General features: G+C 34.5%; 1 protein-coding gene across 2 annotated transcripts in view; it reads right to left on the bottom strand.

Annotated features, from left to right (window-relative positions):
- Positions 1 to 567: 567 nt before the first annotated feature.
- Positions 568 to 27,720, bottom strand: part of N4BP2 (NEDD4 binding protein 2) — a 53,838-nt gene continuing 26,685 nt past the window's right edge. For both annotated transcript variants that reach the window (XM_065907187.1, XM_065907188.1), the window contains exons 11-17: positions 26,304 to 26,500; positions 22,602 to 22,720; positions 17,991 to 18,129; positions 13,329 to 13,517; positions 12,213 to 12,381; positions 5,517 to 5,640; positions 568 to 3,976 (exon numbers count right to left, since the gene is read on the bottom strand). In XM_065907187.1, coding sequence (XP_065763259.1) covers positions 3,931 to 3,976; positions 5,517 to 5,640; positions 12,213 to 12,381; positions 13,329 to 13,517; positions 17,991 to 18,129; positions 22,602 to 22,720; positions 26,304 to 26,500 — 983 coding nt within the window. In that variant the 3' untranslated portion in view covers positions 568 to 3,930. The remainder of the gene's footprint in view (positions 3,977 to 5,516; positions 5,641 to 12,212; positions 12,382 to 13,328; positions 13,518 to 17,990; positions 18,130 to 22,601; positions 22,721 to 26,303; positions 26,501 to 27,720) is intronic.

The following is a 27,720-nucleotide window of genomic DNA, read 5'->3' as shown; positions in this document are numbered from 1 at the left end:
CCAAGGAGCAAGCATCTTTTAATTGCATGGCTGCAGTCACCATCTACAGTGATTTTGGAGTCCCCCAAAATAAAGTCAGCCACTGTTTCCCCATCTCTTTGCCATGAAGTGATAGGACAGGATGCCATGATCTTAGCTTTTTGAATGCAGAGTTTTAAGCCAGCTTTTTCACCGTCCTCTTTCACCTTCATCAAGAGGCTCTTTAGCTCCTCTTCACTTTCTGCCATAAGGGTACTATCATCTGAAACTTCTTTGTGTTGAGGATGGGGTGGAGTGGAGTGACAGAAGTCCTCTGTCTCATCCTTTTGTCTGTCCTGCTGGTCTGGTCCCTAAGAGTGTATGCTTTTGCAAATGAAAGTTAGGAACACTGCTTTGGTTTTCCTTTCTGCTGGTCACATCCTTCCCCTGAAGCAATGGGAGAATAAAGGCCTAACTGCTTGAATGGAGAGGAAGGGGAGGGAAGCGGAGATTGTGACCATGTGAAATATTAAGTTACACATAAAAATGTACTTTAATATTTAAACCACTAACCCCACCGCACCAAATAAAGGATATCCTCACACTGAGAAGTGGTTTAAGTATTTTATTAAATTAAGTATGTAATTTGCAAATGGTTTCATAAGAAATTTTAAAAGCAAAGTTATAAAACAGTTTCAATAAAAAAGTACAGAGTTAACAGCAAAATTACATTTTCTTTATAGTACAAATAAAAGGATTTTGTTTCTAATAGACTGTCTGAAAATCTTATAATATATTCTCCAACTGACAGTTGCAATATTATATTTTAATGAGAAGTCTCATGGTTAATTCTCAATTATATGTTAATAAATGGGTTCATCATTTGGACCATAAAAGTAATTTGCTCAACTTTAAGGAAAACAATAAAATTTGTCACCATATAATGTGAAGTTATAAAAAGCTCTTCGGGATGTAGATGTATTCTAGCCTTATTTCTCTAACAAATTTTGCAAAGAGACATTAAGTAATACTGTAAACTTGAATTACATTTAAAAATAAGCACCATTTACATATATTCTACCTAAACTTACTTTACCTTTTAAATGAGAAGGTTTTTTGGCCACACAAACATTTAAATCTGTTTTACCATGTAAATAAAAATAAGCAATATTTAACCACAACACAGAAAAATTATCAAACTTCACCTCAATTGCACAATGAAAAAGCAATTGGAAAAAACAGCACACATTATTTTTGTGTCTTTTTTATACATTGTGTCATTTTCTTAAATTGAGAGCAGTTAAAACATTGTCAGAGCAATTTCCTGAGTTTCAAAGTTTCCAATTTCCAGCTCAGAAATAACCAATCTTGCTATTATACAAGTCTTTTTTTCTAAGCATACAAAACACTTGAATTTAAAAAGGACAAAAAAAAGGATTGGAAACAATCCAACAGAATTATTTAGCTTTTCTCTCCAAAATGTGTTATAATACACAAGACACTTTAAAGTGTTAAGTCGGGGTTTCTACTATACAATATGTCCCACATTCAAAGGCCTTAAAATTACAGGCAGTATTGAAACACTAATACAAAGAAACCTCAACTTGAAATAATATAGAGATACATGAACAGCCAATAAATGTAAGACAAAATACTTCCATTTCTCATGTTTAAGGAAGGAAATGAACAGACTGAAAATACTGTTAAGAGTCCCCTCTGTCCAACCCCACTTTCCCTGTGGTTTTGACATTAGTGCTCATCTTCCCCAGGGAGATACTGGTAAGAGACTATTGAAAGAATATAACTGTTATTAAAATCTTCCAAAATTACAGACCTGCTATACTTTTAAAATATTAATAACTTTGCAAAGAGCCATTCTAGTAAGTCATGTATTAGAACAAATATACCAAAACAAACACGAAAACTCTGATAAGCCCCACATTATCTTTAGTTTTGACACACAGGATTTAGAAATGAGTAAAAGAGAAAAATTTGATAATCCTCAAACTCTGTTTACCTTTGGCATACAGGATTTAGAAACACGCAAAACAAGAAAAGAGCCATTATAAAATTTTCTTTCATAATTACATGTTGCTTAAACTATACTAGATAGTGGGATAGAAGCCAGTTTGGTACTAAACAACTTTATAAAAACATTTATAATGCTCAAAATTTCTCCATATATTTTATGAATGATGATTAAGAAGAAATGCCCGAGATTTACCAAAATAAAGCATAAAATCAGAGTTGGTACAGTTCAAAACATAGGTTCTTTCATTTGATTTCTGCCCACAAAATACCTCACTTCTTGTTCTTTTTGACTGCTCCCATATTAATCATAATTATAATAACTAATATTGAAGTAAAGTCTAGTTGAAGCACTCAAAAGAGATGTCTTTTTTTAAACTGGGATGAGGAAATATAGAAACACAGAAAATGAGTATGCAGCTGCATACACTCAAATAATTCTAGGTTTTAGTACTGTTATACACATTACTTAAATCATATCAATTTATACACAGAAAGGTTTTATTTCATTAACAGTTGTAGTTTTATAATTAAATTTGTTGAAAGGAATTGTTTTATTTTTAATGTATACAGCTCTTCTAGACCTCAAAAAAAACATATGCCAAACTGTTGGCATTTTTTTAAACAAATTACCACAAATGTAACAATGTGAATAATACTTCAACACCAGTCACTATTTCTAAGTAATAAACATATATTTTTATGGAAATAAATTCAATGATATGGCTCTTCTTTTACAAGCATGCTTTCATGATGTATAAAAACATGTTTCTGAATTTTATTTTCATTAAAATGTCTGCTCTTCTGGGAATTCTTTCAGTAATAGCACAATCCTAAATCCTATCACCTCTAGTCCAAATAATTTTTAAGCTTATCAAAAATCAATACAGTTTTTTGCTAAAACCACGTATGTTGAAAATACCCTTCATATCCAAAGTCAGATTTATTTAAGCCAGAGTCTCATATTGAAAAATTATACTTTATCACACTAAACTTGTGTAAAGGAAGTTATAACTGACAAGTATACTAACAGGGCTTTTTCAGCTGACGGAGAAAAAAGAAGTCAGTGAAAGTTTCCTTTCAGAAAGTTGGTTCTTTTTAAAAATAAAGGTAAAAAAGTTTAAATTGTAAGAATTTCTTTTATGACTATATCAAAAATGTTTTCTGTATCTGTTTTAAGTTAATAGGATTTTACCTACTCTAGTTTAGAAATTACATGCCTCAAATACAAAATATAGCTCTTTAGTACTGTCTTCAATAAATATCACACAGGCAGTGCTCTAAGACTAGGAGCAGCTCTAGAAGACAGCAGCACTCCTTTGAAAACTTGTCTGCCTATGGAAGGTATAAAACTGAAACATAATCTCAGACCCCAACTTCGCTTCTAGGAAATGTACACACCCAGAAAGAAGGAACAAAGGTAAGCGATCACAACCACATACAAAGCAGAAGGGCAGCAGAGTGTCTTCCTTCCTGCAGAATACAGCAAACTCTTTGTTTCCATTGTTTTGAAATCAAAAAGCACTCAAAGGTTTCTGCTAGATCTCCTTTCTTTCAGTACTGCTACTACCACCAGATTTCAAAGCACTTTAAGTACCTCTCATTGAAGCCTTTAAGGTTTGTCAAACAATTTATATAAAGGTAACATTTTCTGTCTGAGAAAGTATCAGAGCATTTCAATCTTTAAAACCACAGCTGATAATTTTCTTAGACATCTGGTAATCAATAAAAACTCTCTTTAATATCTTCAATAGATAATATATTTGGCATTTGATTCAGTAAAAATTAAACTTCTCTTGAATTTTGAAAAACCCATGTTTTTCTGTTTATAACTGGACATCACTACTAATAAAACATACATTTACATAAAATTGACTAAATCACTGCAAATAAAACTAATTTTAAGCTACAAAATGTCACACTTTTTAGTCAAGGATGTTTATTTTACTTTAGCATGACTTTCAAGCACCCTGGTTTAATTTCAGAGAACCTGCAAAAATGAAAAGAGAGTTAAAGATAAAAATTTCAAACTGATTAAGAAATATATCTTGTAACCAATTCTAAGTGCCTATACCAAACATAATACTCACTATCAAAGCACTCTCCTTTAAGTTAAATCAAGGACTAACATCTATGCTTGTGTTCTTTTTAATCTACTGTCAAAATAAATACATGACTAAGGCTGGGGATTACTCCTAACAACAGTTATTACAATTTAAGATTTTTAAAAATTCTCAAGCCTGATTTTGACGTTAATGAACAACAGTAAGCTGTATGAAGGATATGATGATGTCTGAATTACATTCTCTCTCTGCATTATAACAGTACCAAATAGAAACTTCCATAGGTAAGTCTGATTTATCAGAATATGAAACTTCCTCCATGTGAAATTTAAAGAAACACCACCAGTCTCTAAAACAGATGATTAATTCCAATATGATAATGTTCTAGCTTATTTCTTTTGTAAAAGTAACCCTAAAATGTCATCTGTTCTCATGCTCAGAATTAATGCTACCAACCTTCTATAACACAGCCAACATTTTATTACACGACATAAACAAAACAAGCTGCAATAACTGAAAACCAGAAGTAATGGAAGGAGGGCACTGGGATTCCTCAGGGAAACTATCCATCAACAAGTCTTTCTTCTTGGACTTTTCTTGCCATTGGCTGTTACTGAATAATAATCACTTAATGAAAAAGGACATTTCATATTTGCCAGCTAAGACCAATAGTGGCACTTAATTTATGAAGATGCATAAATTCATAACTGACTAGAGATTTCCACTAAAGTTTAAATACATACAAAATATAATCACATTTTAGCAGGAGCTCCAAATTCTTCCAAAACCCACAAACATGTACTTCTTTTCAAAAGAATTAAACAATAACCTTAGGGTGGGAGGAAAAGGGGACGACAGAGGATGAGATGGTTGGATGGCATCACCAACTCAATGGGCATGAGTCTGAGTAAACTCCAGGAGTTGGTGATGGACAGGGAGGCCTGGCATGCTGCAGTCCATGGGGTTGCAAAGAGTCGGACATGACTAAGCAACTGAACTGAACTAAACTGATGATATGTATAATCTATCTTGAATTATACATAAAAAAAAGAATATGGAGAAGGATATGGCAACCCACTCCAGTAATCCTGCCTGGAGAATCCCATGGACAGGAGGAGCCTGGGGAGCTACAGTCCACGGGGTCACAAACAGTCTGACATGACTGAAGTGACAAAAAAAAAAAAAAAAAGAATATACTTATTTTCTTTTAAATTTTAAATTTATGATAGAAACAAGTTTTTTCAAATGACTACTTAAACAACAAACAATTTTTCTTTCATTTCTGGTTTACTAGACATCATAAATCTAGAAGGGATGTTACATATCATAATTTAATCACAAGTTTGTGGATAAAGGCAGATAGCTGAATTTAGTAAACTATCTTAACAACTGTTCTGAGCATGCTATTAGAGTTTACTGCCTGCATATGGGCAACTGCCATTATCGATAACAGAAATCTATACTCACCTAAAGTTATGGCTTGTGAGGTATTTAATGACAGCTGGTTTGATGCGAGCAACTCCTCCCTGGCTGTGGTTTCCTCTCCCCGTTATCACAGAGAGATAGGGCTTACCGCCATTCTGCTTAAATTCTGTTACAACAGGAATTGGAACAGTTAAAATTTATTTATCTTACAAAACAAACCTTTACTCAAACACATATGAAATTGTTTTCATGAGGATTTAAAGATGTATTACTTCAAAAAGTCCTACACTGATGTTTTTAAATGTATGTTTCATCTACATTTTTAAGTATGGAAGCTTCATAGCAATTGATCCACCTAAAGACTTGAGTGGAACTTGAGTGGGGAGAGAGACATGCATGTGCTACCAGAATTTCTCGCTGAAACAATGATGACAATAATAATATTAACGATACTGAACAATTATTACACACATGGAATCAGGCATCACTTTAAGTGACTTACATTTATTAACTAAGAATCTTTACAACAACTCTACTAAATAGTCTGAAGCCAGACAGCTTTGATGTTTATTATAAGCAGCTCTGCCACTAAATGACTGTGTATTGAGACCATGGACAAGTTTCTTAGCCTATCTGTGCCTATTTTCTTGTCAGTAAAATGAGGCATGAGACAACTGCTTTATAGGCTATAACCCTGAGGAATAGCCATTGGCAAACCCACTAATTATAGGATGGACTGCAGTCTTACTGTTAAAGATAATCAATTATTAACGTAAGAAAGTCTTCCAAATAAATGATTTTAAAATATCAAATGAACCTGAGCCTCTTAAAAGACCATAGCTCCTGCTTTGGAAATGAGCCTGTGAAAATCAAGTATATAAATCTGAAAGTAACAGCTACAATAAAATAGCAACAACAAAAAACCTGTTTATAATAAGAATTGATTTAACACTTCAGTAGGTATTCACTCCTCAGTTTTAAATAGCACAAGTTATGACCTTTAGCATAAAAACATATACCCATAAATATTCCATACTCTGTTCATTTAGTTTGCCATAAGACTCTGCTGCTGCTGCTAAGTCGCTTCAGTCGTGTCCGACTCTGTGCGACCCCACAGACGGCAGCCCACCAGGCTCCCCTGTCCCTGGGATTCTCCAGGCAAGAACCCTGGAGTGGGCTGCCATTTCCTTGTCCAATGCATGAAAGTAAAAAGTGAAAGTGAAGTCACTCAGTCGTGTCTGACTCTTAGCGACCCCAGGACTGCAGCCCACCAGGCTCCTCCGTCCATAGGAGTTTCCAGGCAAGAGCACTGGAGTGGGTTGCCACTGCCTTCTCCGGCCATAAGACTTGAGCAGATCCACAAACATTGTTTCTGAAGTCTCATATCTCCCAGGCAATATTTAGTCTGGAATTAAAGTGGACATGTTGCTCTTGTATTTATAATTCCTGTTTAAACTCATTTAAAGCATTTCTCAGATTTCTTATCATTTCAACTGTAAATATTTCAGTATGTATTTTAAAAGATAAAGACTCTCTTAAAAAAACATAACCACAATGTCACAATCACATCTTACAAAGTTAAAAGTAGTTCCTTAATGTTTCTAAAAATGGCTAAAAATGTCCCCCAATAGTCTCAAAACCACCTTTTTACTGTGATTGGTTTGAATCAGGGTTGAAACATGTCCACACATTGTATTTGGCTGATGTATTTCATAGGGCATCCCTGGTGGCTCAGACGGTAGAGAATCTGCCTGCAATGCAGGAGACCTGGGTTGATATACCTCTTAACTTTTAAAAGGTTCTTCCTCCTGTGTGATGGGGTTTTTCAATTTGTTGGAAAAATAAGATCATTTATCCTAAATATTTACAGTCTGGATTTTGTATCCCCATGGTGTCATCTAACATGTTCCTCTATTCCCTACAAATCTGAACAAAGCAGTAGTCAGATCTAAAGGCTTTATCTGCTTCTGATTATTTGGGGGCAAAAAGCTTCATGGGTGGTTGTGATATATATATTTCAATCAGAAGACACAAAAGGGTCAGATTTTTTTTTTATAATCCATCCCTAATTTTGACCATCACCTTTTACAACTAAAAGCAATGTGGGACAGAGCCACAGATTGTTCCCCTGGACACGTTTCTGTTCAAAAATACTACCATCTGGTGGTAAGCAACCATGACTACAGGTCACTCAGGTAGCGTGCACAAGATGGGCTTTGGCTTCCAGAGAAGGTTTGCATCTTGGGTCTGGCCAAGCATCACCTTAAATAAGTTATTTAACGCTTTCATTCTCATAATTTTTTCTACTGAAATGAAATTCACCTAACATAAAATTCATGATTTTAAAATGTACAATTCAGTGTGGTTTAGTACATTACAATGTTGTGCAACCATCAACATGATCTAATTCCAGAACATTCCATCATCTCAAAAAGAAATTCTGTGCCAGTTAGCAGTCAGTCTCCATCCCTGGCCTTCCAGTCCCAGAAAGCAATAATGAACTTTCTGTTTCTATGGATCCTATTCTAGACAATCTGTATAAATGGAAATCATATCATATGTGGCCCTTTGTATCTGGCTTCTTTCACACTGCATGATCCTTAAAGGTCCATCTGTGTTGCAGCATGTGTCAGCATTTCATTCCTTTTTATGGCTTAACTATATTCCACTGTATCGATACACCACATTTTGTCCATTCACCAGTGAATAGACATCTGGGTTGTTTCCACCTTTTGGCTATTATGAACATACATAAGTTTCTGTGTGGATGAATTATGATTTCAATTCTCTTGTGTACAAGCCTAGGACCAGAACTGCTGCGTCATATGTTAACTCTATGCTTAACCTTTCAAGGAATGTCAACCTTTTCCACAGGTTGCACCATTTAACATTCCCACCAGCAATAGAGGAGGGTTCCAATTCTCTGAATCCTTAATAACACTTATTATTTTCCATTTTATTAAACTTATTAAGTCATCAGTTTCCTTATCTATAAAATGAGAGGAATACCTACTCTTTATTCAGTCACTTACTCTAAAGGTTTTTAAAGTGTTGAATGGAAAGCAGAATATACAATAATGATTCAATAATTATCTTTGACTCAATTTTTGGCCAAAAAGATGGATGTTTAGTAATCAATTATAGGGACTTCCCTCGTGGTTCAGTGGCTAGGAACCCACCTGCCGCTGCAGGGGACATGAGTTTGACTCCCAGTCAAGAAAGTTCCCGCATGCCATGGAGCACCTAAGCTCGGGCATCACAACTACTAAAGTCGGCACACCTGGAGCCGTGCCCCACGAGAAGAGAAGCCGCTTCAATGAGAAGACAACGAGAGGCCTACACACCACAATGAAAAGTAGCCCCACTCGTCGCAACTAGAGAAAGCTCACTTGCAGCTATGAAGACTCAGCACAGCCCCCATGCAAAAAGTCAACTCTATAAGAAGCTTTTTATAAATACTGTGATACGCAAGAGTACTAGCAGAGGTTTTTAATAGGCAGCCTAATTTAGTCTGAAGTCAACAAGCAGTAACATAGATAAACATAAAGAAACGGAAGAGGAGTGAAACACAAGACAAGGACGGAGACGCAGGGCAGAAACGACTTTGTAGGGGTGTGGTGAATTGTGCTAAATGAAGCATGGCAGCCTTATCACAGTGTTGATTATGCAATCAGTCATTCACTATCATCTATTCTACTAGAGTTTATGGCAAACTCCATAAAGACGGGAACTGTGTGTCTTTTTCACTGCTTTATCTTTGATGTCGAGAATATAGAAGATGATCAAGTTTTTATTGAGTAAATGATATATTCATCCTCTATAGACAAAATATTCCCTATAATACTTCTATATAGGAATTTTTCTTTTCTCCAGATTAAATAATGTATTTAAGCTGCTCTTAAATTTTCTCTTCTAATCTTTGCTGCTGTTTTCTAGATTTTCTCCAAGATTTTCAAAATTATATTTAAAAAACAAGTGGGGGAGGTAAATCCTCTACTCTATCAAAGAATGTCTGCTAATAAGGTAAATCCTCTACTCTATCAAAGAATGTCTGCTAATAAACACAGAAGGAATACAAACTATAAAACACCATTATGGAACCACCAATAAAATAACTGATTCAGACAAGGATCATAAATGAATGCTAAAATCGTAAGGAAAAATGAGAACAGCTGTATGAAAACAGTTATTCACACAGTCACAAAGAATCAATCACCAAAATTTACTAACTGATTACAAAGGGAGAAAAAGTACATTTACAAAGCAAAATCTGATATGATAAGAGTTCCACACCTCAGCCAAGAAATCAAACTTAACACCACCAATAAGGGAAAACTGACCATATATGTCCTCTAATGAGCTCACCAAGGATGACCTAACATCACCCATGCAGCATTTTTACCAAGAAAATTTTAAACTGAATCTAGCCACGAAGAAACAATCAGACAAATTAAAACTGTACGACAATCTACCAAATGACTGACTTGGAATCTTCAAAAATGTCAATGACATGGGAAACAGAAATTAGACAAAGGAACTACTCTATATTACAGGAGGCTACTGACTTGGGACCATCAACTGGAACATGCGATGCATGACTGGATCCTGGGCTGGGGGTAGAAAATGGCACAGCTGCATAAGACCTTTCCACCCAGCTGAAAATCACCAAGTATGGCCTGTATGTTAGACGACAGTTCGTTAACAATGTCAAATGCCTTAAAGGTGATGATGTACTGTGATCATGTAGGAAAATGAATTTGTCCTCAAGGGATAAACACGCTGAGGTGTTCAAAAACAAGGCACCACGATGTTTAAACTTACTCTCAAATGACTCAGCAGAAAGCAATTCTAGAGAGAGAAACAAATGTGGCCAAATGCTGATGACTGATCAGTCTACAGTTCATTCAACTTCTCTGTGGGTTTTAAATTTTTCCATATAAAAAGCTAGGGAAAAAAGATAGTGATAAGAGTAGACATGTATGTTGATATGCAAAATAAAAATGCCCATCAATAGAGAGATGGGCACATTATGACATGGTCACTTAATACTATACAGCAGTTTTAATTTTTAAAAAATCCATTAGGATGAGTAAGATGAGTAGATCTTGAAAACGGGATTGGGTGAAAATAAGGAACTTGGCTGATGATACAGTGTGACACCATATATGTTCATTTTTTAAAACTCACAAAAGGAATACTATAAATAGACTGATAATGAATGCAAACTGAAGGGTGTTGATTTCCACCAAGAAGGTAAGATAAAAAAAAATAAAGAAGCACATACAGTAATATGTTACCACTTGTTACTTTATACTCATGGGTACAGAGGTGTTCTTATTTTACTCTGCAACCTTTTCAACATGGTTTGCATGATAAAAAGATGAATTTTCAACCTTTTATATCAATTATATTTAATCAAGTATGTAATAATATTAATATTAATACTAATTATTTATAGTATTTAATATAATATTTAATAATATAAATATATTATTTATATAGTATTTAATATATATTTAATTTTAATTATTTAAATTATTTAATTTATTATTTTTATAATTTATTATAATTATATTTAATAGTATATATATTTAATATATATAAATATATAAATAATATATTTAATATTTTATATATATTATGTTATATAATTATAAATATATTATATATAAAAATATATATAAAATATATAATTATATATAAATATAAATATATTGTTTAAATTTATTTAAGATAATTTATTTAATTATTTAAATTATATATAATTTAATATATATAAAATGAATATAGTATTTAATAATACTAATAATACAACTGATATGTGTTGAACTGATAAACTTATATAACATATAGTATACAACTTTCTAAAATACATATAAACTAATTAACCAGAATACAGTTATCAACGACAGAGCAGTGTGATGGAACCACAAGGAATAACTGAGGCATTTAGTTAGGCATTTATCTTCCACAATAAAATGGAAGATAAAAGGAAAGTCAAGTTGAGAATTCAAAATATCTTAGCAGTGGTAAAAGGAGATGATTCCCTAGTATTAGATGATTCCCTAGCATTAGTCTGGGTACTACAGAGATTGACTTTTCCTAAGTGCTACCATCTGGTGATGAAAAGGAAGCAAGATAATAAACCAACAAGATGCTTTAATGCATATGAACTACACGGCACCATTTTTAGAGGCAGGCAGTAGCTTTCCTACTGACCTGCAAAGACTAAACACAAGCAGGAAGGGAGGAGGGCACACCATTATAACGCAGACACTCAGAAACCCTGAATTTATGATCATTCTATAAAGGTCCTATCACCTTATCTCCTTCTGTATTTTATTAAGTATCTGTGAGCAACTGACATCTAATAAGTATCTAATAGCTCTAGTAAATGTCTACGAACAAAGATGTGTAATATCCCTGAAAGGTCCAGAGAATTCTCAGATTACATCATGCCCTCCCTTTGAGGCCCAAAAGTTGGTTTGATATATATACATGCCTGGTATAACAAAGGAATACAAACATGACTGAAGCAGGAAAATAAAAATGTTAATGGCCAAGGCAGTGAGAATTCTTTCCCAAGGTTTTCTTGAAGAATGAGTCTAATACAAACATCTATCAGTGTGGCACACATATCCTTAGCCTGCACATTCAGACTCCCTTGAATTTGCAAGTTATATCAATATAAACAAAGACATACTTTCTATTGAAAACGTGTCATGACTACAGTCCTACCTTCAGTTTTCTGCTGTAAAACTGTCGTCAAATGTTCTATGGCCTCATCCACATGCAGCCCGTGGAGGTCTAGAACATTCTGTGGCAGTAGGGAGGCATTGACTTTCTCAAATATCTCCACGGCAGCAAGGTGATTAGCTTCTTTCATCTTCTGCTCATGGAGACTACCCTTTAAATATAAACATATCACCAGTGATCACTTTTCATATCTACTACTTAGCAGGCAATGAGAAAACAAATAGTGCCCCTAGTAAAAAGAAGAACAAAAAAATGGAAAAATTAATCTAAAATTTTTAATGCAATGGGCTAATATGCAAAAATGCACCAAAAATTTAGGTGGATTTCAGTGAACTAATAATAACATAGCTCTTAAACTACTGGATCATCATTTCTAACACATTCTCTGACCCAAAAATCATAGAAGAGGGAGACAAATAAACAACATCCATCTCAAGAAGGAATCCAGTGGTTTACCTTTTGATAATCCTGAGTCTCAACCCTCTTAACAACTTGGAGTTACCCCTGAAGCCATCCCTTAAGGTCTGCTATTGTTGTTCACTAGGTAATACCAGTTTGATACTTTTTCTGCTCAGTCATAAAAAAGTAAGCTACGTGGAACCACAAGAAAACAAAAAGTCAATCAATCAGATTTCTTTTAACTATATGCCAAATGGGGTCACAACTGAAGTGACAGAGCACATCTATGCCAAATGAGCCTCGGTAGAAAGTCTATTTCCCTAAAAGATATCAATGCCACTTTCTTTTTCTGACTAGGAAAAGTGATACCTAACTAAAAACTCAAGCGTGATAGAAAGCACAAGTCCTCTGTAATCCCACCTGGGAAGGTCATTACTGACATCCCGCTGCATCTCCTCCATAAAACGTGTAACTGTTTAGAAGCAGTACTCAATGAGAGAACCCAGACTAAAAGAGATCGGGACTGCTAGGATTCTCAGGCCTCACAGTCCTTAAGGAGTAGGCCACTTTACACCACTTACAGAATATCATCTACATTCCCCAGAATAACTTCATCCAGTCACATATGAGCATCATCTCCTTCAGATTATTCAGACATCATAAATGACAAAGAAAAAAAGAACTGGCTTTCCTCTTTACCTGCTGGGCATAAAATGTGGCCACGTTCTTCTTCCCCATCCGATAAGCCTCTTTTGCCTTGCTGTAGCATTCCGTCCTCTTCTGCTGGTGCAGGAAAGCCTCTGCCCTGTAGTCATCATACTCTGGGTACTCAAAGTCCTGGAAAGATGGTTCACTTGGTATATCTTCAGTCTCTTTCACTTTCTTTGCCTGTAAGGTGTTACACAATAAGTACAACCCAAAGAAAAGGAGGACACACAAACTTTACCTTCAGAGTCTGTACATGAAAACTGGGTTCTACTAATTTTTATCTTTCTTCTTAAAAAAACAGACAGTATTTCCCTACTGTCTTCCTAGTAACTCATGCACTTGTCAACCATCATTAACTTTTTCATACCATAAGGGTACTCCATTTTTAACCACTCTTATCTAAGGAGATGTTAAAAAGTTCTCTAAAACTATGGAAATAAAAAAATCAAACCAAAAGAGAGAATATAAAATATTCAAAGAATATTTATCTAATGCAATATTTTCCAAATTTTAGTTTGCAAACCCATTCATAGGGTCAGTCCAATCACTGAAGGAAGTAATGGCATATTGCAATTTATATTTTTTAAAAACCAATCAATAAAATAATTGAATAATATTCTTTTGAAAACAGAAGAGCATATGGAATGACCATGCCTGATAGTAGGTAAAAATCATAAGGAGGTTTATAGGGCAGTTTTCAATCAATTCAACCAACTAGCCACTATGGTAGTGTTGACTTTTTGAGCTTTCTGAAATATGATCAAGTAGCTGTTACCCATATGGAAACTTAAAGAAACTAAATAACTCTAATTTAAAACATGAGATCATGAAAATAATTATGCAAATTAGCTTCAACACTAAACCAAATAGAAAAGAATAACATAAATCTATCACCACATTCCTAACTCATTACTAGAGTCAAAAATCTATAAATATATTTTTATTTTTGCAACCAATACCCACAACTCTCCCTTACCTAAGAATATTCATAGGCCCTACATCCTTATGTCATGCTCACTAATAATCATACTACTGTTTAACTATTTCATATTAATGTTTAAATAGTCTATGAGTACATAGCTTGCATTCTGGATAAAACCAAAGATTTTGCAGAGAGGGGATTAAAAAAAAGAAAACACTTTTTATGACCTTTGAAAAGCCATAGTGCCTAATATTACAAACATAAATATTTCATAGCCTTAAAAGTCTCTATTGGTATTCATACTAAAAAATGCAAATCACATTCAGTTCTCTGGAAAGAGACCCTTAATTTCTTATTTTTAAAAAAGAAAAAAAAACAGGGAATTCCCAGGCCATCCAATAGTTAGGATTCTGTGGCTTCACTTCCTAGGCCTGGGTTTGATCCCTGTTCATGGAACTAACATCCCACAAATCACGTGGCAAGGCCCAAAAAAAGAAAGGAAAAGAAAAAGTATATAATGAGAGCTATTCTCATTTTAAAATAAAACCAAAATCTATTTTTATGTCCCTTTCACAGTGATATGGTTTACTATAACTTCATTAACTAGGGCCAAGTGAAACACATGCTTCCTAAGAATTCACATAATTAGTATCACTTATTCTCGTGAAAGCATGATGTAGTGTAATATTAAAACCATTTCCAAAGGTAACAAACCTGCAAATTTCATTAACAACTAAAGGGAAAAGGTACTAGTATTAACAAAACACAGTTTTAAATAAATGTTAATTTCTTGAACAAAACAGGGAAACCAAAATGTTACCGGTATCATGATACTCTCTTTTAGTATCTCTGGTCCTTTAGTGTTATGACATCTGCCTACATTTTTTTGAGAAAGGCTAAGTATAACTTATCTCCAGTATAACTTATTCAAATTTATGTTTTGGCCAATGTGTATACAACTCACAAACTCTCCTTGATTCCAACATCTTCTAACCATCTCCCACTTTCAGCAAGCACACTTCCCAATTGCTTCCTCTACCACCATAATGACCAAGAGTGCCTGGCTCTTATTACCAGGAGAAAAAGTAATCTTTATTCCCTGTCTGGCACTGAAGGTCTCACCATCATCTTGTATTCTTTGAATCCTGTAACATACTACACCTATCCATGATGAACACAGGCATCAGTGGTACCACTACTTCCTATTCTGTGTACACACTAACAGATAACATACCACACCTATCCAGGATGAACACAGGCAACAGTGGTACCATACTCTTCCTGCTCCGTGTACACACAAATAGATAACATACTACACCTATCCATGATGAACACAGGCATCAGTTGTACCAGATACTTCCTGCTCCATATACATACTAACAGATCACATGAACACCAAAATTACCCAAGTCCTATCAGCTAAATTCTGGTGAAACAGTCAAAGAAAAAAAGGAGCACACAAGTTTATCCATGAGTGGTCTTATTAACAAGGAAAGCAGGATGACTGAGGACTGTTTAAAAAAAATTCTAAAACTAATACAAGATTAATATACAAAATCAATTGTATTTCTATTTGCAGTGGACAATCCAAAAATAAAATTAAGAAAACAATTTCATTTACTATGGCATCAAAAAAAATAAAATAAAAAATAAATAAATAAAATAAAATACCTAGAAATAAATTTAACAAAAGTCATGTATAACTTATATTCAAAACTACAATACACTGTTGAATGAACTTAAGAGGAGCTAAATAAATTGAAAGGTACTTCCACATTCACAAATTGGAAGACAGTATTGGTAAGATTGCAATACACCTCAAATTGATCTGCAGACTCAATACAGTTCCCATGAAAATTCCAACTGGCTTCTTTGCAGAAACTGACAAGCTGATCCTAAAAATCACACAGAATTGCAAGGGGACCAGAAGAGCCAAAATAATCTTGGGGGTAAAAAAAGAACATAGTTGAAAACTCACATTTCTCAAGTTCAAAACTTACTACAAAGTTATAGCAGTCAAGACTATGGTACGGGCATAATGACAGACACAGAACAATGGAATGAAATTGAGCATCTAGTAAAAAAACTTACAGTCAATTCATTTCCAACTAGGGTGCTAAGAAAATTCAATGTGGGAAAAATAGTCTTTGCAACAAGTGGTATTGTGATAACTGAATATCCATATGCAAAAGGATAAACCTGAACTCCTATCTCACCATATACAAAGATCTAAATGTAAGCTCTAAAACTATAAAACTCTTTAAAGAACAGAAAACTTGGGTGTAAGTTTGGTGACCTCGGATTAGGCAACAGTTTCTTAGGTATGACACCAAAAGTACATCCAACAAAAGAAGTGAATTGCACATGATCAATTTTTAAACTTCTGTGCTTCAAAGGACATCACAAACAGTGGAAAGACAACCCATGGGATGGGGAAAAGCCTGCAAGTTATACGTCTGAACAGGGACCTGCATGCAGACTATGTAAAAACTCATACGACCCCTAAAAAAAAACTCATACGACAAAAGAAATTTTTTTTAATTGTAATGGGCTTTGGATATTAATAGACATTTCTTCAAAAAAGATATAATACAAATGGCCAATAAGTACATCAAAAGATGCTCAACATCACCAGCCATCAGGGAAATGCCAATCAAAATCACAATGAGATACCGCTTCTGTATTAACTATGTCTTATATTCTGATGCTTTGACATGAGGCCTTGCTAATCCCTAGAGACAAAGCCCCCACCTTGGGGTTAGCTAATTCCTAGAGATTGGAAACAATTCACTTGCTGGCACACTTTATACATTGAAACCATCCAATCTAGAACCCATACCCACAACCACTTCCTTTATGGGCTCGCTCTCTCTGGCCACCACTCACACACCCTGATCACCGAAGCCAGGTACCAGAAACTAGGCACAGTTCCTATGCCCCAGAGCCTGCTGAAATTACTCAAACTAGCCAATCCTGAACATACTTATTACCCTGCTTTGCCAAGTCTTTCCCATAGAAACCACAAAAAAAGACTCTTGTGCACATTTCCCCCTTCTCTCTCTGTCTCCTTGACCCTGGTGCTTCCTCATGGGGCTCTGGGTGGTAGGCCATACCTCCTGCTTCTGTAACTATAATAACCTTCTTCCTTCATGTCATTTCCATGCCTGCTGTCTTACCATACCTGATTAAAACAAATCCCAGGTATCCATCAAACAACTTCACATCTACTCAGACAGCTATAATCAAAAAGACAAGATGATAACAAAGTGTCATAGAGGATGCAGAGAAATTCTAACTCTCATACACTGCTGACGGAAACCTAAAAGAATGTAACCATTTGGGTAAAACGTTTGGCAGTTCCTGTTTCTGGGCTTCCCAAGTGGCTCAGCCTGCGATCTGGGAGACCCAGGTCTGACATAGTTATACTCTAAGACCCATCATATTGCATTCCATAGTTACTCAATTAAACCTCTTATGTTTCATGTGTAGTCTACACAAGAAAAGTTAAAGAAATTCAAATGTTTGTCATGTACAAAGACACTGAAGAAAAAAAATATAATCAGCTATAAATTCATTATTTTGAGCAGATATTATTAACCAAATATGCTATCATTGGTTAAATTTCCAGTCTACAAAAAATGGTGAGAAATAAACATTAATCTAACAAATCAATTATATTTCATACATAACTATTATTTACAATTATTGTAAAAAACTAAGAAGCTCTATACCTTTTTCTCCTTAGACTTCTGTGCAGCATGAGAAGTGATATTCTCATTTTGGTGAACAAATTCTTGTGCTACCACTGTTTTTACAGGGTCTCCTTCAAGAACACAATTTAGAAACTGCACTGTGTGTTCTAATGAATAGCTGCAGAGAGTTAAAGTACAAATATGAGGTCAATGAATGAAAATAAAAGTTATGTGGAAACATTAACAAAGGCAATCTTTAAAACATCTAGAAGAATACGAAAAATTGGCTCACTTCTTAGTTTTAAACATCAAAATTAAATGCTCATTGTGCATCTCAAGACTCAAGAATGAACACAAAGTGTAAAGTTAGAGGCTCTCAAAATTAATTTTTTTAATGAATACCCCAAAGTAACATATTAATAATTAATTCATTTTCTTATCTTTTATTACAGATAGATTTCCCACAACTCTTTCTTTCATCTTATCACCCATACTTAGCCCCCTTGTTGAATTCACACCTTTCAGTTTCCTTCATACATCAAAAACAGACAACAGATCTTTACGCTGACATTGTATTCTGTCAAATTTCACATTTTACTTAAACCATGGGGTTCCAGTCAAAGAAATTCTAAGCAGAGATATATAGAAAGGAAAAAGTAAAAAACTATCCTACCTCCCACCACTACATTATTTAGGCATATTTTCATGGTGATACCATATTATGTGGAACATGAAATTCTACAAAACTTGACAAAAGCCTGAAACACTCATGTTCCCATAGCCAAAGAAACTAATGCATTCCAAAGCAAATTATAAATGATTTTATACTTCTTGTTTTTTATGGCTCTAATCTCTTCCAAAGGCTAGATAATGAAAAGCTGACTACAAAGGGCTGTTTTTGAAATGCAATACTTATGCAAAATACTGTGATATTTTGCTATTCTTCAATTTATTAAAGCAACCCCTTGAAGGGGAATCATTTGGGACTACCAGTTCCACTTGAGCACTCCCATCTTACTGTCTAACATACACTCAACAAACAGGAGTTTCTTGGGGGCTAGAAACTACCAGAAATTGTCCACATCCTAATTAGTCTTTAAAATCACATAGTTTGCCCACTTCTAGGGCTGGAAGCCAGTCTCCACCACAGGTGTGGTTAGCAGTATATGGCTCTGGAAGATTATACTGCAGGCATAGAATGCAGTAATTGACTGAACCTACCCTTCTTATCAGGGTGAAGCAGACACTACTGCTGTGACAAGTATCCAGCTGTTGGCAGACAAATGGAGGATCACTGAATATCGTAATACCTACCCTTGGGACCTGACTGATCAATCAGTCCTCTAACCTCACCTGGGACCTGCAGCCAAGGGTAGTTTCACATCAGACCTTCTTGCCCTAGGCTCCCACAGAAGACAGCTGCCATATGCCAGCACCAGCCCTCCTAACCCCCAATGCCTGGGGTATTTTAAAACATAATTCTAAGAAAACAGCTGCTCAGGTAACAGAAATAAATAGAAAATTTGTGGACTGAAATAATACCATGAAAAACTTGATTCAAGTGACATATTTAGAACTCTGCATACTCAGCAGAAAATATTCTTTTTCAAAAGCACCTTCATGAAATATTTATAATAACTGATCATGTATTAAACCACAAAGAAAATTTCAAATTCCCAAAAGCAGGACTCTTTCAGGCTGCATTCTTATACCCCAACACAACAGAACAAAATAAACAGTAACCACCACCACCACTACCATCACCACCAAACTATTGATCCATTTAGAAAATTTCAAACTCTTGGATGAATGAGAAAATCAAACTGAATTAGATTATTACAGAGAAAAATGAAAGTACTACATATCAAAGTCAAAATATTACATATACATATCAAAAACAGAGAGAAAAATTCATACCCTTAAATACGTTATTAAATACTAAAAGGAAACAAACTAACCAAAGAATTGAAAATATGTCAACAAATTTAAAGAGAAAGGAACCAACAAAGATAGAAAGCAATTACTAAAAATAAAAGCAAAAATAAATGGTCAGAGAATATAAAACAGACTTTGATCAATAAAACAAAGAGCTTGCTCTTTAAAAGGGCCATTCTGACAAATAGCAAAAACAAAGAAAACAGAAAAAAAATATATTAGGAAAGGAAAAAAGGATGTGATCAAATACAAAACAATAGTTTTAATTATCACAGAATATTATATACAACTTAACAACAATAAACCTGAAAATCAAAGTAAAACGAATGGTTTTCTAGAAGACAAACCACCAGAAAAGACTCACAGGAAAAAAAAAAAAGGCAAATATTTGAATAAAGCAGTGCCCTTAAAAGTTAGTGAAAAGTTCTAAAAGACTTCCCTAAAAAGGCACAACCCCAGAATCTTCAAGGTACTCATTTATTTAAATTTTCCAGAGCAAGTTGCTCAGTCGTGTCTGACTCTTTGTGACCCCATGAACTGTATCCCTCTAGACTCCTCTGTCTGTGGTATTTTCCAGGAAGGAATACTCAAGTGGGTTGCCATTTCCTTCTCCAGGGGATGCTCTTGACCCAGGGACTAAACCTGCGTCTTACGCATTGCAGACAGATTCTTTACCACTGAGCCACCAGGAAAACCCTTTTATTAAGCCAAATACCAAATAAAACCCTAAAGCCAAATCTGACAAAGATAACAAAGAAACAGAAAATTACAGACTAATCTCACTTAACAACTGTTGCAAGAAGCCTGAAATCAATTCTGATACTGCATTAAAGGAAAAAAACAAAAATATGAGAAAATTTTTATTCTAGAAATTACTGGTGATTGACATGAAATATACTAATAAACTAAAGAAAAAAATCTGTATTAGATTCTCCAAAGAGCCTAAAAAGGCATTTATTTATAACAACTCTTGCTAAAATGGAAATTTAAGGAATACATGAAGATGAAAACTATGTATTACTCAAACCAGAAGCATCCCTAACATAGCAAACATCAAAACACATTATTACAATATTGAAAATAAAATTTAGGACCAAATGGCTCAATGGAATCAAAGAGTCAATAAAAGAAAATGTATATTTGAGAATGTAGGAAACATTAGTGATTATACTTTATATCAGGGTGTAAAGATGACCTATCTACCCAGTTTATCATTCACAAAAAAATTAAGTTAAATCTCTACTTCATCCTAAACACCCAAAAAAGGTAAATTTTTTAAATTTCACTATTAAAAATACTGAACGATGGTCCAAGATTCTGTGTGCTACAACGAAGACCTGGTGCAGTCAAAAATATAAATAAATAAAAATAATGAAGGGCTTCCCTGGCGGCTCAGTGGTAAAGAATCCACCTGCAGTGCAGGAGACTCGGGTTCGACCCCCGGCCTGGGAGGAGCCCACATGCCTCAGAGCAGCCGAGCCATGTGCCACACTACTGAGCCTGTGCTCTCGGGCCCAAGGGCCACAGCTACCGAAGCTGCGCCCTGCAAGGCGAGAAGCCGCCGCAGTGAGGAGCCTGCACGCCAAGACTGGAGAGCAGCCCCTGTTCGCCACAACTAGAGAAAAGCTTGAGCAGCAGCAAAGACACAGGACAGCCAAAAATAAATAAATAAGCAAAATTATATATAAAAACGTTTCCTTTTAAAAAAAAAAAGCTAATTTAAAAATAAATACTGGAATAAATAAATTCCATAATGTTGGGGTAGGACAGATTTTCTCAAAAAGAGTTAAAACTCTGAACCAATAAGGGAAACAATTTTCTGATAAAACATGAATTAAAATATGCATACGACCAATGAGATTTTATCAAGAAAATTTATTATAATCTATATTAACAAAGATAACTACACATAATATATAAAGAATTCTCATACATGTAAAAAGAAATACAAAGAGCCAAAAGACGACAGGCAAAAAGTAAGCAATTTAATAGAAAAAGAGATCAATGGGAAAAAAGCTCAACCTCACTAGTAATAAAAATTTAAGCAACAATGAAATATTTTTCCCACCAGACTGGCAAAAAAATTAAAGATTCTTAATGTTCAGGGCAAGTTACATAATCAGTGCACAGAAGTAATATGGAAAGCCCTTATAAAAGGAAATCTGGCATTAGCTATAAACACTTTTAGTGTACCTACTCTGAACCAGCAATTTCACTTTTAGAAACTAGCTTACGATAACATTCGCCCATGCACACAAAAATGTATGCTCAACGTTGCTCAGTGCAACATGGCTTCCAACTTTTCTTATAGTCAAAAAGCCTATAAACAGAGCATGTTTAATCAAACTACAGTACTTTAAGAAATCACTTTCAGAGTACTATGGAATACTCTGTAGACATTAAAAAGAAAAGAGTATTTACTCTGTCACAAACTATGGACAGAAAAAATAAATAACAACAAAACTACAAAATAGTCCATAAAACAAATAGGTACACATGTGTACGCATACTTAGTATATGAACGTGAGAAAAAACTGAGGAGGAATATGAACAAATTGACAAAAACTCCTCACTTTCTACATTATTGCATTTAAACGGTTTATAATACACCTATATTATTTTTGGTATCAGAAAAATAAAAATAAGAAATTAAAATGTATGACATACACTTTCAATCACAACAGAAACTGCAGACTATCCTTCTAGTATACTCACTTGTGGTCCTTGAAAATGTCCACCAGGAAATTTTGGTTAATGGCTGGAAATATCTTAAAGAGTTGCTTCTCCTTTAGCTTAGTGGCACAATCTTTCTCAAACATAAGCGTCTCCCTTTTCTAAAACAAACAAAAAAGACAAAACTCATTCTTACGATGGAATTTACAATACTAGTTATGCTGATCTAAAAGCATGGTTATTTCATTGCAAAAACACTAAAAATTTAAAAGCAACCACAGACTTTCTTCATTGATTAAAGGCTGAAATTAGTAATATAAGTATTCTTGCACTGTTCATTTATATCCCACTTTTCACTAAGTATTTGAAGCTGCTTATTAACATACACACATAGTCACACATATACATATACATGTGTGTGCATTTGTATATATACACTCTCACATGTAACACACCTAACACATGTGCTGAGTGCTCAGTTGTGTCCAACTCTTTGTGACCCCGTGCACTGCAGTCCGCCAGGATCCTCTGTCCATGGGGTTCTCCAGGAAAGAACACTGGAGTGGGTTGCCACACCCTCCTCCAAAGGATCTTCCCGACCCAGGGACTGAACACAGGTCTCCCGCATTGCAGGTGGATTTTTACCGTCTGAGTCACCAGAGGAGCCCACATTCAATCATGTATTACACATATTAAAAGAATGATGAATATACATACAAACAGGATATAAATAAAAGAACAAATCAAAGAGTAGAGAAAATAAAGCTAAGAATATAGGATAAAGCTAGCAAGAAAATTAGTATAAATAAATGCATGCTACAAAATCCTGTACAATTGCTAAAGGTGGGTCACAAATTCAGTTCTGAGCTTCTCAATGGTCAAAGGATAGGAGGAAGCAAAGATTCTCAGTGTCCATGAAATAAAAACAAACCGGCTGCTCAGGAGAAGAACAGCTTCCTCTGGTACTGAGACCTGAGAGAAATTTCTCGCATGGGTCCTCATAAAAGGGACACTGTGATGCTGTGAACAACGGCCTTAGAAACACATTCTCCTCAATGGGCAGAAACTACAATGTACAAATGAGTTCAAATTCAGGTTGACAGAAAAATCCACATTAAAAAAATTTTTTCACAAACATATTTGTTCCAAAGAATTATATGAGAATTGCTAATTGTTCTTTTTTCAAAGTCATATTTGGATTGTTTAAATTGCTAAACCAAACAGGCTTTTCTAGTATGTGCTAATTTAATTCTAATTAAGGATTATAGTAATCATCTGTAAAGGGATTTCTAACTCTAAGACAATTTGTTGACACTGTGATTTAACTATGTAATATTTTATTTATTCCAAAAGTCCTAGTATCTAAAAAATAACTTCCTATAAAATTTCAAAGGGTCTCTGAAAATTTAAAAATTACAATAATTTAGGATAATCCTAGAATAGCTATTGGTTTTGAAACCTAGCCATATTTAGGCCATTTATAATACCAAACAACAACAAAAAAAGAATCACAATAGGCAACAACCTGACCAGTCAAAAACACCGATTCATGTCAATGTATGACAAAAACCACTACAATACTGTAAAGTAACTAGCCTCCAACTAATAAAAAATAAATGGAAAAATATATATATATATATGAACAACAACAACAAAATACCAGTGAAGTCGAATATATCACACACCACAAGAGTGATGAAAACAAGCCACCTCAAGAATTTTAAATACTTCACATCTTATTTTAAGATGTACATTATAATCTGATCTTACTAAAAAATTCAGTGATTTTTTTTTTTTTTTAAACCTCAGTAATCAGATTTACTAGCATCTGCCAGGTCATAGAGTATCTCTAAACTACAAATTCTAAGGTCTTATCAATTAACAGAAAACAGCAAGGAGATCAAACCAGTCCATCCTAAAGGAAATCAACCCTGAATACTCATTGGAAGGACTGATGCTGAAGCTGAAGCTCCAAGACTTTGGCCACCTGATGCAAAGTGTCAACTCACTGGAAAAGACTCCAATGCTGGGAAAGATGGAGGGCAGAAGGAGAAGGGGGAGGCAGAGGATGACATGGTTGGATGGCATCAGCAACTCAATGGACAAGAGTTTGAGCAAATTCCAAGAGATAGTGAAGGACAGGGAAGCTCGATGTGCTGCAGTTCATGAAGTCGCAGAGTCAGACATGACTTAGCAACTGAACAACAATCATCTTACAATTAATTATCCTCTTCATGCATTATGCCTAATGTTTATTTTATATTCTTTGCTTTAAAAGAATTTAAAGTGTATTTCTCCTTCGGAAAATTCTGAGAAATTACTGAGAAATTTTTCCAGAAATTCTCTTACTGAGGCTCTACTTAAGCAGGAATATCTTGAAGATCAAAAGAGCATAGCTTCTATTATCAAATTCACAGAAAGACAAGAAAAATCACTGATAGAAAAAAAAAATTAAGTTGGAAAGTCAAAGAAACTTATTTGTTCATCATTATGTGAAGTGAAGTGAAGTGAAGTGAAAGTTGCTCAGTCGTGTCTGACTCTTTGAGACGCCATGGACTATACATGTAGCCCATGGAATTCTCTAGGCCAGAATCCTGGAGTGGGTAGCCTTCCCCTTCTCCAGGGGATCTTCCCGACCCAGGTATACTAAGAGATAAAAAGGCAGGTTAGAATCATAAAGAAAAGTTTCAGCAGAAAAGAGCATTTCAACAAAAAGTGTCTCATCATTTGAGCATAAGTTCTAGGCTTTCCTTATTTTTTAAGAAAATCTATTTCTCCAATTAATTACATATGTAAATTGAAGAGGATATCTGAAACAACACTAAATTATAAAATCCTACAGAAGACTGTTCCTTGGATTATATAAACATGTAAAGATGGTAACAGTAGCATATTTCCAACTTAATTAACAAGACAAGTGGGAAAAATAAACATGAAAATGGAAGAATCCCATCATTCTTTCTATGCCCCCATTCTATCAAATATAAAGGTGTTCCTTTGAGCAGTCAAATGACTAGAAAAAGAGGGTAAAATGTTATAAGATCACCAACTAAGAATTTTTTTTTTCCTTGAGAACTGAACTAATAATCTCTAAGGTCTTTTCCCTTTTGATCTTGAAATTCTCTAATACTAATTTTCAGAATTCCAAAAAAAGTTAAGAAAAAGAAATGTGAAAGAAACCAAATTCTCTTATGACTTCATATAGCTAGATAGGTTGAAAAAGAACAAAAATTAAATTCAGAGCAAAGTGAAGTATCTGTTTGAACTTGTCTTATTGAAAAGTGAGATAGGAAAAGAAGAGTATTTAAGATTTGAAAGTTTCTAAAATTTTTCTCTAAAAAATTTGGTTTCAAATATGAACTCTTCAATAGCAAAACAGTCATTTTTTATTAGTAACTTATGAATTAAATTATCTTCAAATCAAATATTTCTTTCATGTTTTTCTAGAATGAAAAAATTACAGAAGTAAAATTATAGACAAGAAATACACATCTGCAAAATTAAATCCAAAACAACAGATTTAACATAACTGGCTTACTGTTATAGAATATCAACTAATTTTCCAGAAGTAAAAACCTCCAACTTCAAACTACATTTAAAACATTTTTCAATTTTAACACTAACTTCAATCAGCTTCAAACAGATTCCAGACTACCAAAAGTAGACTCAAATGAAAATCACAAACTAAACATATAATCAAACTAGAGTAAGAAACAAAGGCTTAATATTTATACGAACTCATACCATATCATGCTTTTCCTGTAAGGCAATTTCTTCTGACATTATTTCTCTGAGTGATACTTTTTTAGTTTGAGTGTTCCAATGATCCAATAAGGGTAGCATTTCAGGTGCTGCTAAAGTCTTCAGTAACTTTTTGCCTGTTCTCTGAGATGATTTTTGTTCTGAATTATCAAGACCAACATGCCCAACCAGGGAAGGATCTACAAAAGCAGTGTCAGTAGTGTCAGATCGTGAATAATAAATGTATAAATTAACAATTATTCTGATGTAACACAATTCATTCTGTTATATTTACCTCAGGCCCAGAAAACATGACTTTTTACTCTTTGCTTATAATACAGTTTGCAAATTTCAAAATATATCTTTACATAATTACAAGTATGAAATATATATAAATGTAGGAACACTTCAAATGAGCAACAATCTGCTGCTGCTGCTAAGTCACTTCAGTCGTGTCCAACTCTGTGTGACCCCATAGACGGTAGCCCACCAGGCTCCCCCGTCCCTGGGATTCTCCAGGCAAGAACACTGGAGTGGGTTGCCATTTCCTTCTCCAACAATCCGAGTATCATTGTAAATCAACTCAATGCTTCCCACTCTTTTTCACATCCCTTCAACAAAGAAAACAGTAACACACATATGCACTGATAAACAGAGGGAGCTGCAGTCAGCCAGGAGCGACCAGTGAGAACAGCTGGTCAGCTCTGCCTGGCCACTCCAAGAACTGAAAGAATAAATATCTTTGCAAACCTGTAACCCACTGGAGGCACACAATAAATATTGAACATTGATATTCAAGATAAAGAAGGAACTGAACATTCTAAGAAGTTCATAACAGTAAGACAACATATATTTCAGTTTTTCTAAAAGCAACACATTCTGATATACACGTTTGCTCTCCTAGAAAGTGAAGAAATAGCTAATACTGTCATCTGAATAACTGATACTATTTGGGAACCTCCAGCTCTCAAACAACTTTGGTTCTTGAAGCTACAATACAGGTCTGGATTAAAGTTAAGAATCTTCACTCTAACAATCTTCAGTCTGGAGTCCTAGTATGAAGTGGACAGAAACATCTAGAGAAACTCGAGCGCAAAACTCACTCAAATATTTTCACTTTGGCAGATACACCCAAAAAGCAGGCTGACTTTTATGCTTTAATCATATTAACATCAATAAAAATTTAATAGCCAAAGTAATATTTCAATGATGTTATCAAAGACAGGAATATTTTATTGCTCTCAGAACAGTTTTCTATCATTCAGAACAAAATCATTAACAGGAAACACTCTGAATATATGCATTAGAGTACACCTAGGTGTTTCATAGCCTCATAGTTGAAAAAAAAAATTTTCAACTAAAGTATAGTTGATATATAATGCTGTGTTAGTTTTCAGTTATAACCTGAAAGTTAAATAAT

Source organism: Muntiacus reevesi, chromosome 16 (genome assembly GCF_963930625.1).
Source record: "Muntiacus reevesi chromosome 16, mMunRee1.1, whole genome shotgun sequence".
NCBI lineage: Eukaryota > Metazoa > Chordata > Mammalia > Artiodactyla > Cervidae > Muntiacus > Muntiacus reevesi.
Note: the sequence above shows the minus strand (reverse complement) of the source record. Positions and strands in the feature narration are given on the sequence as shown.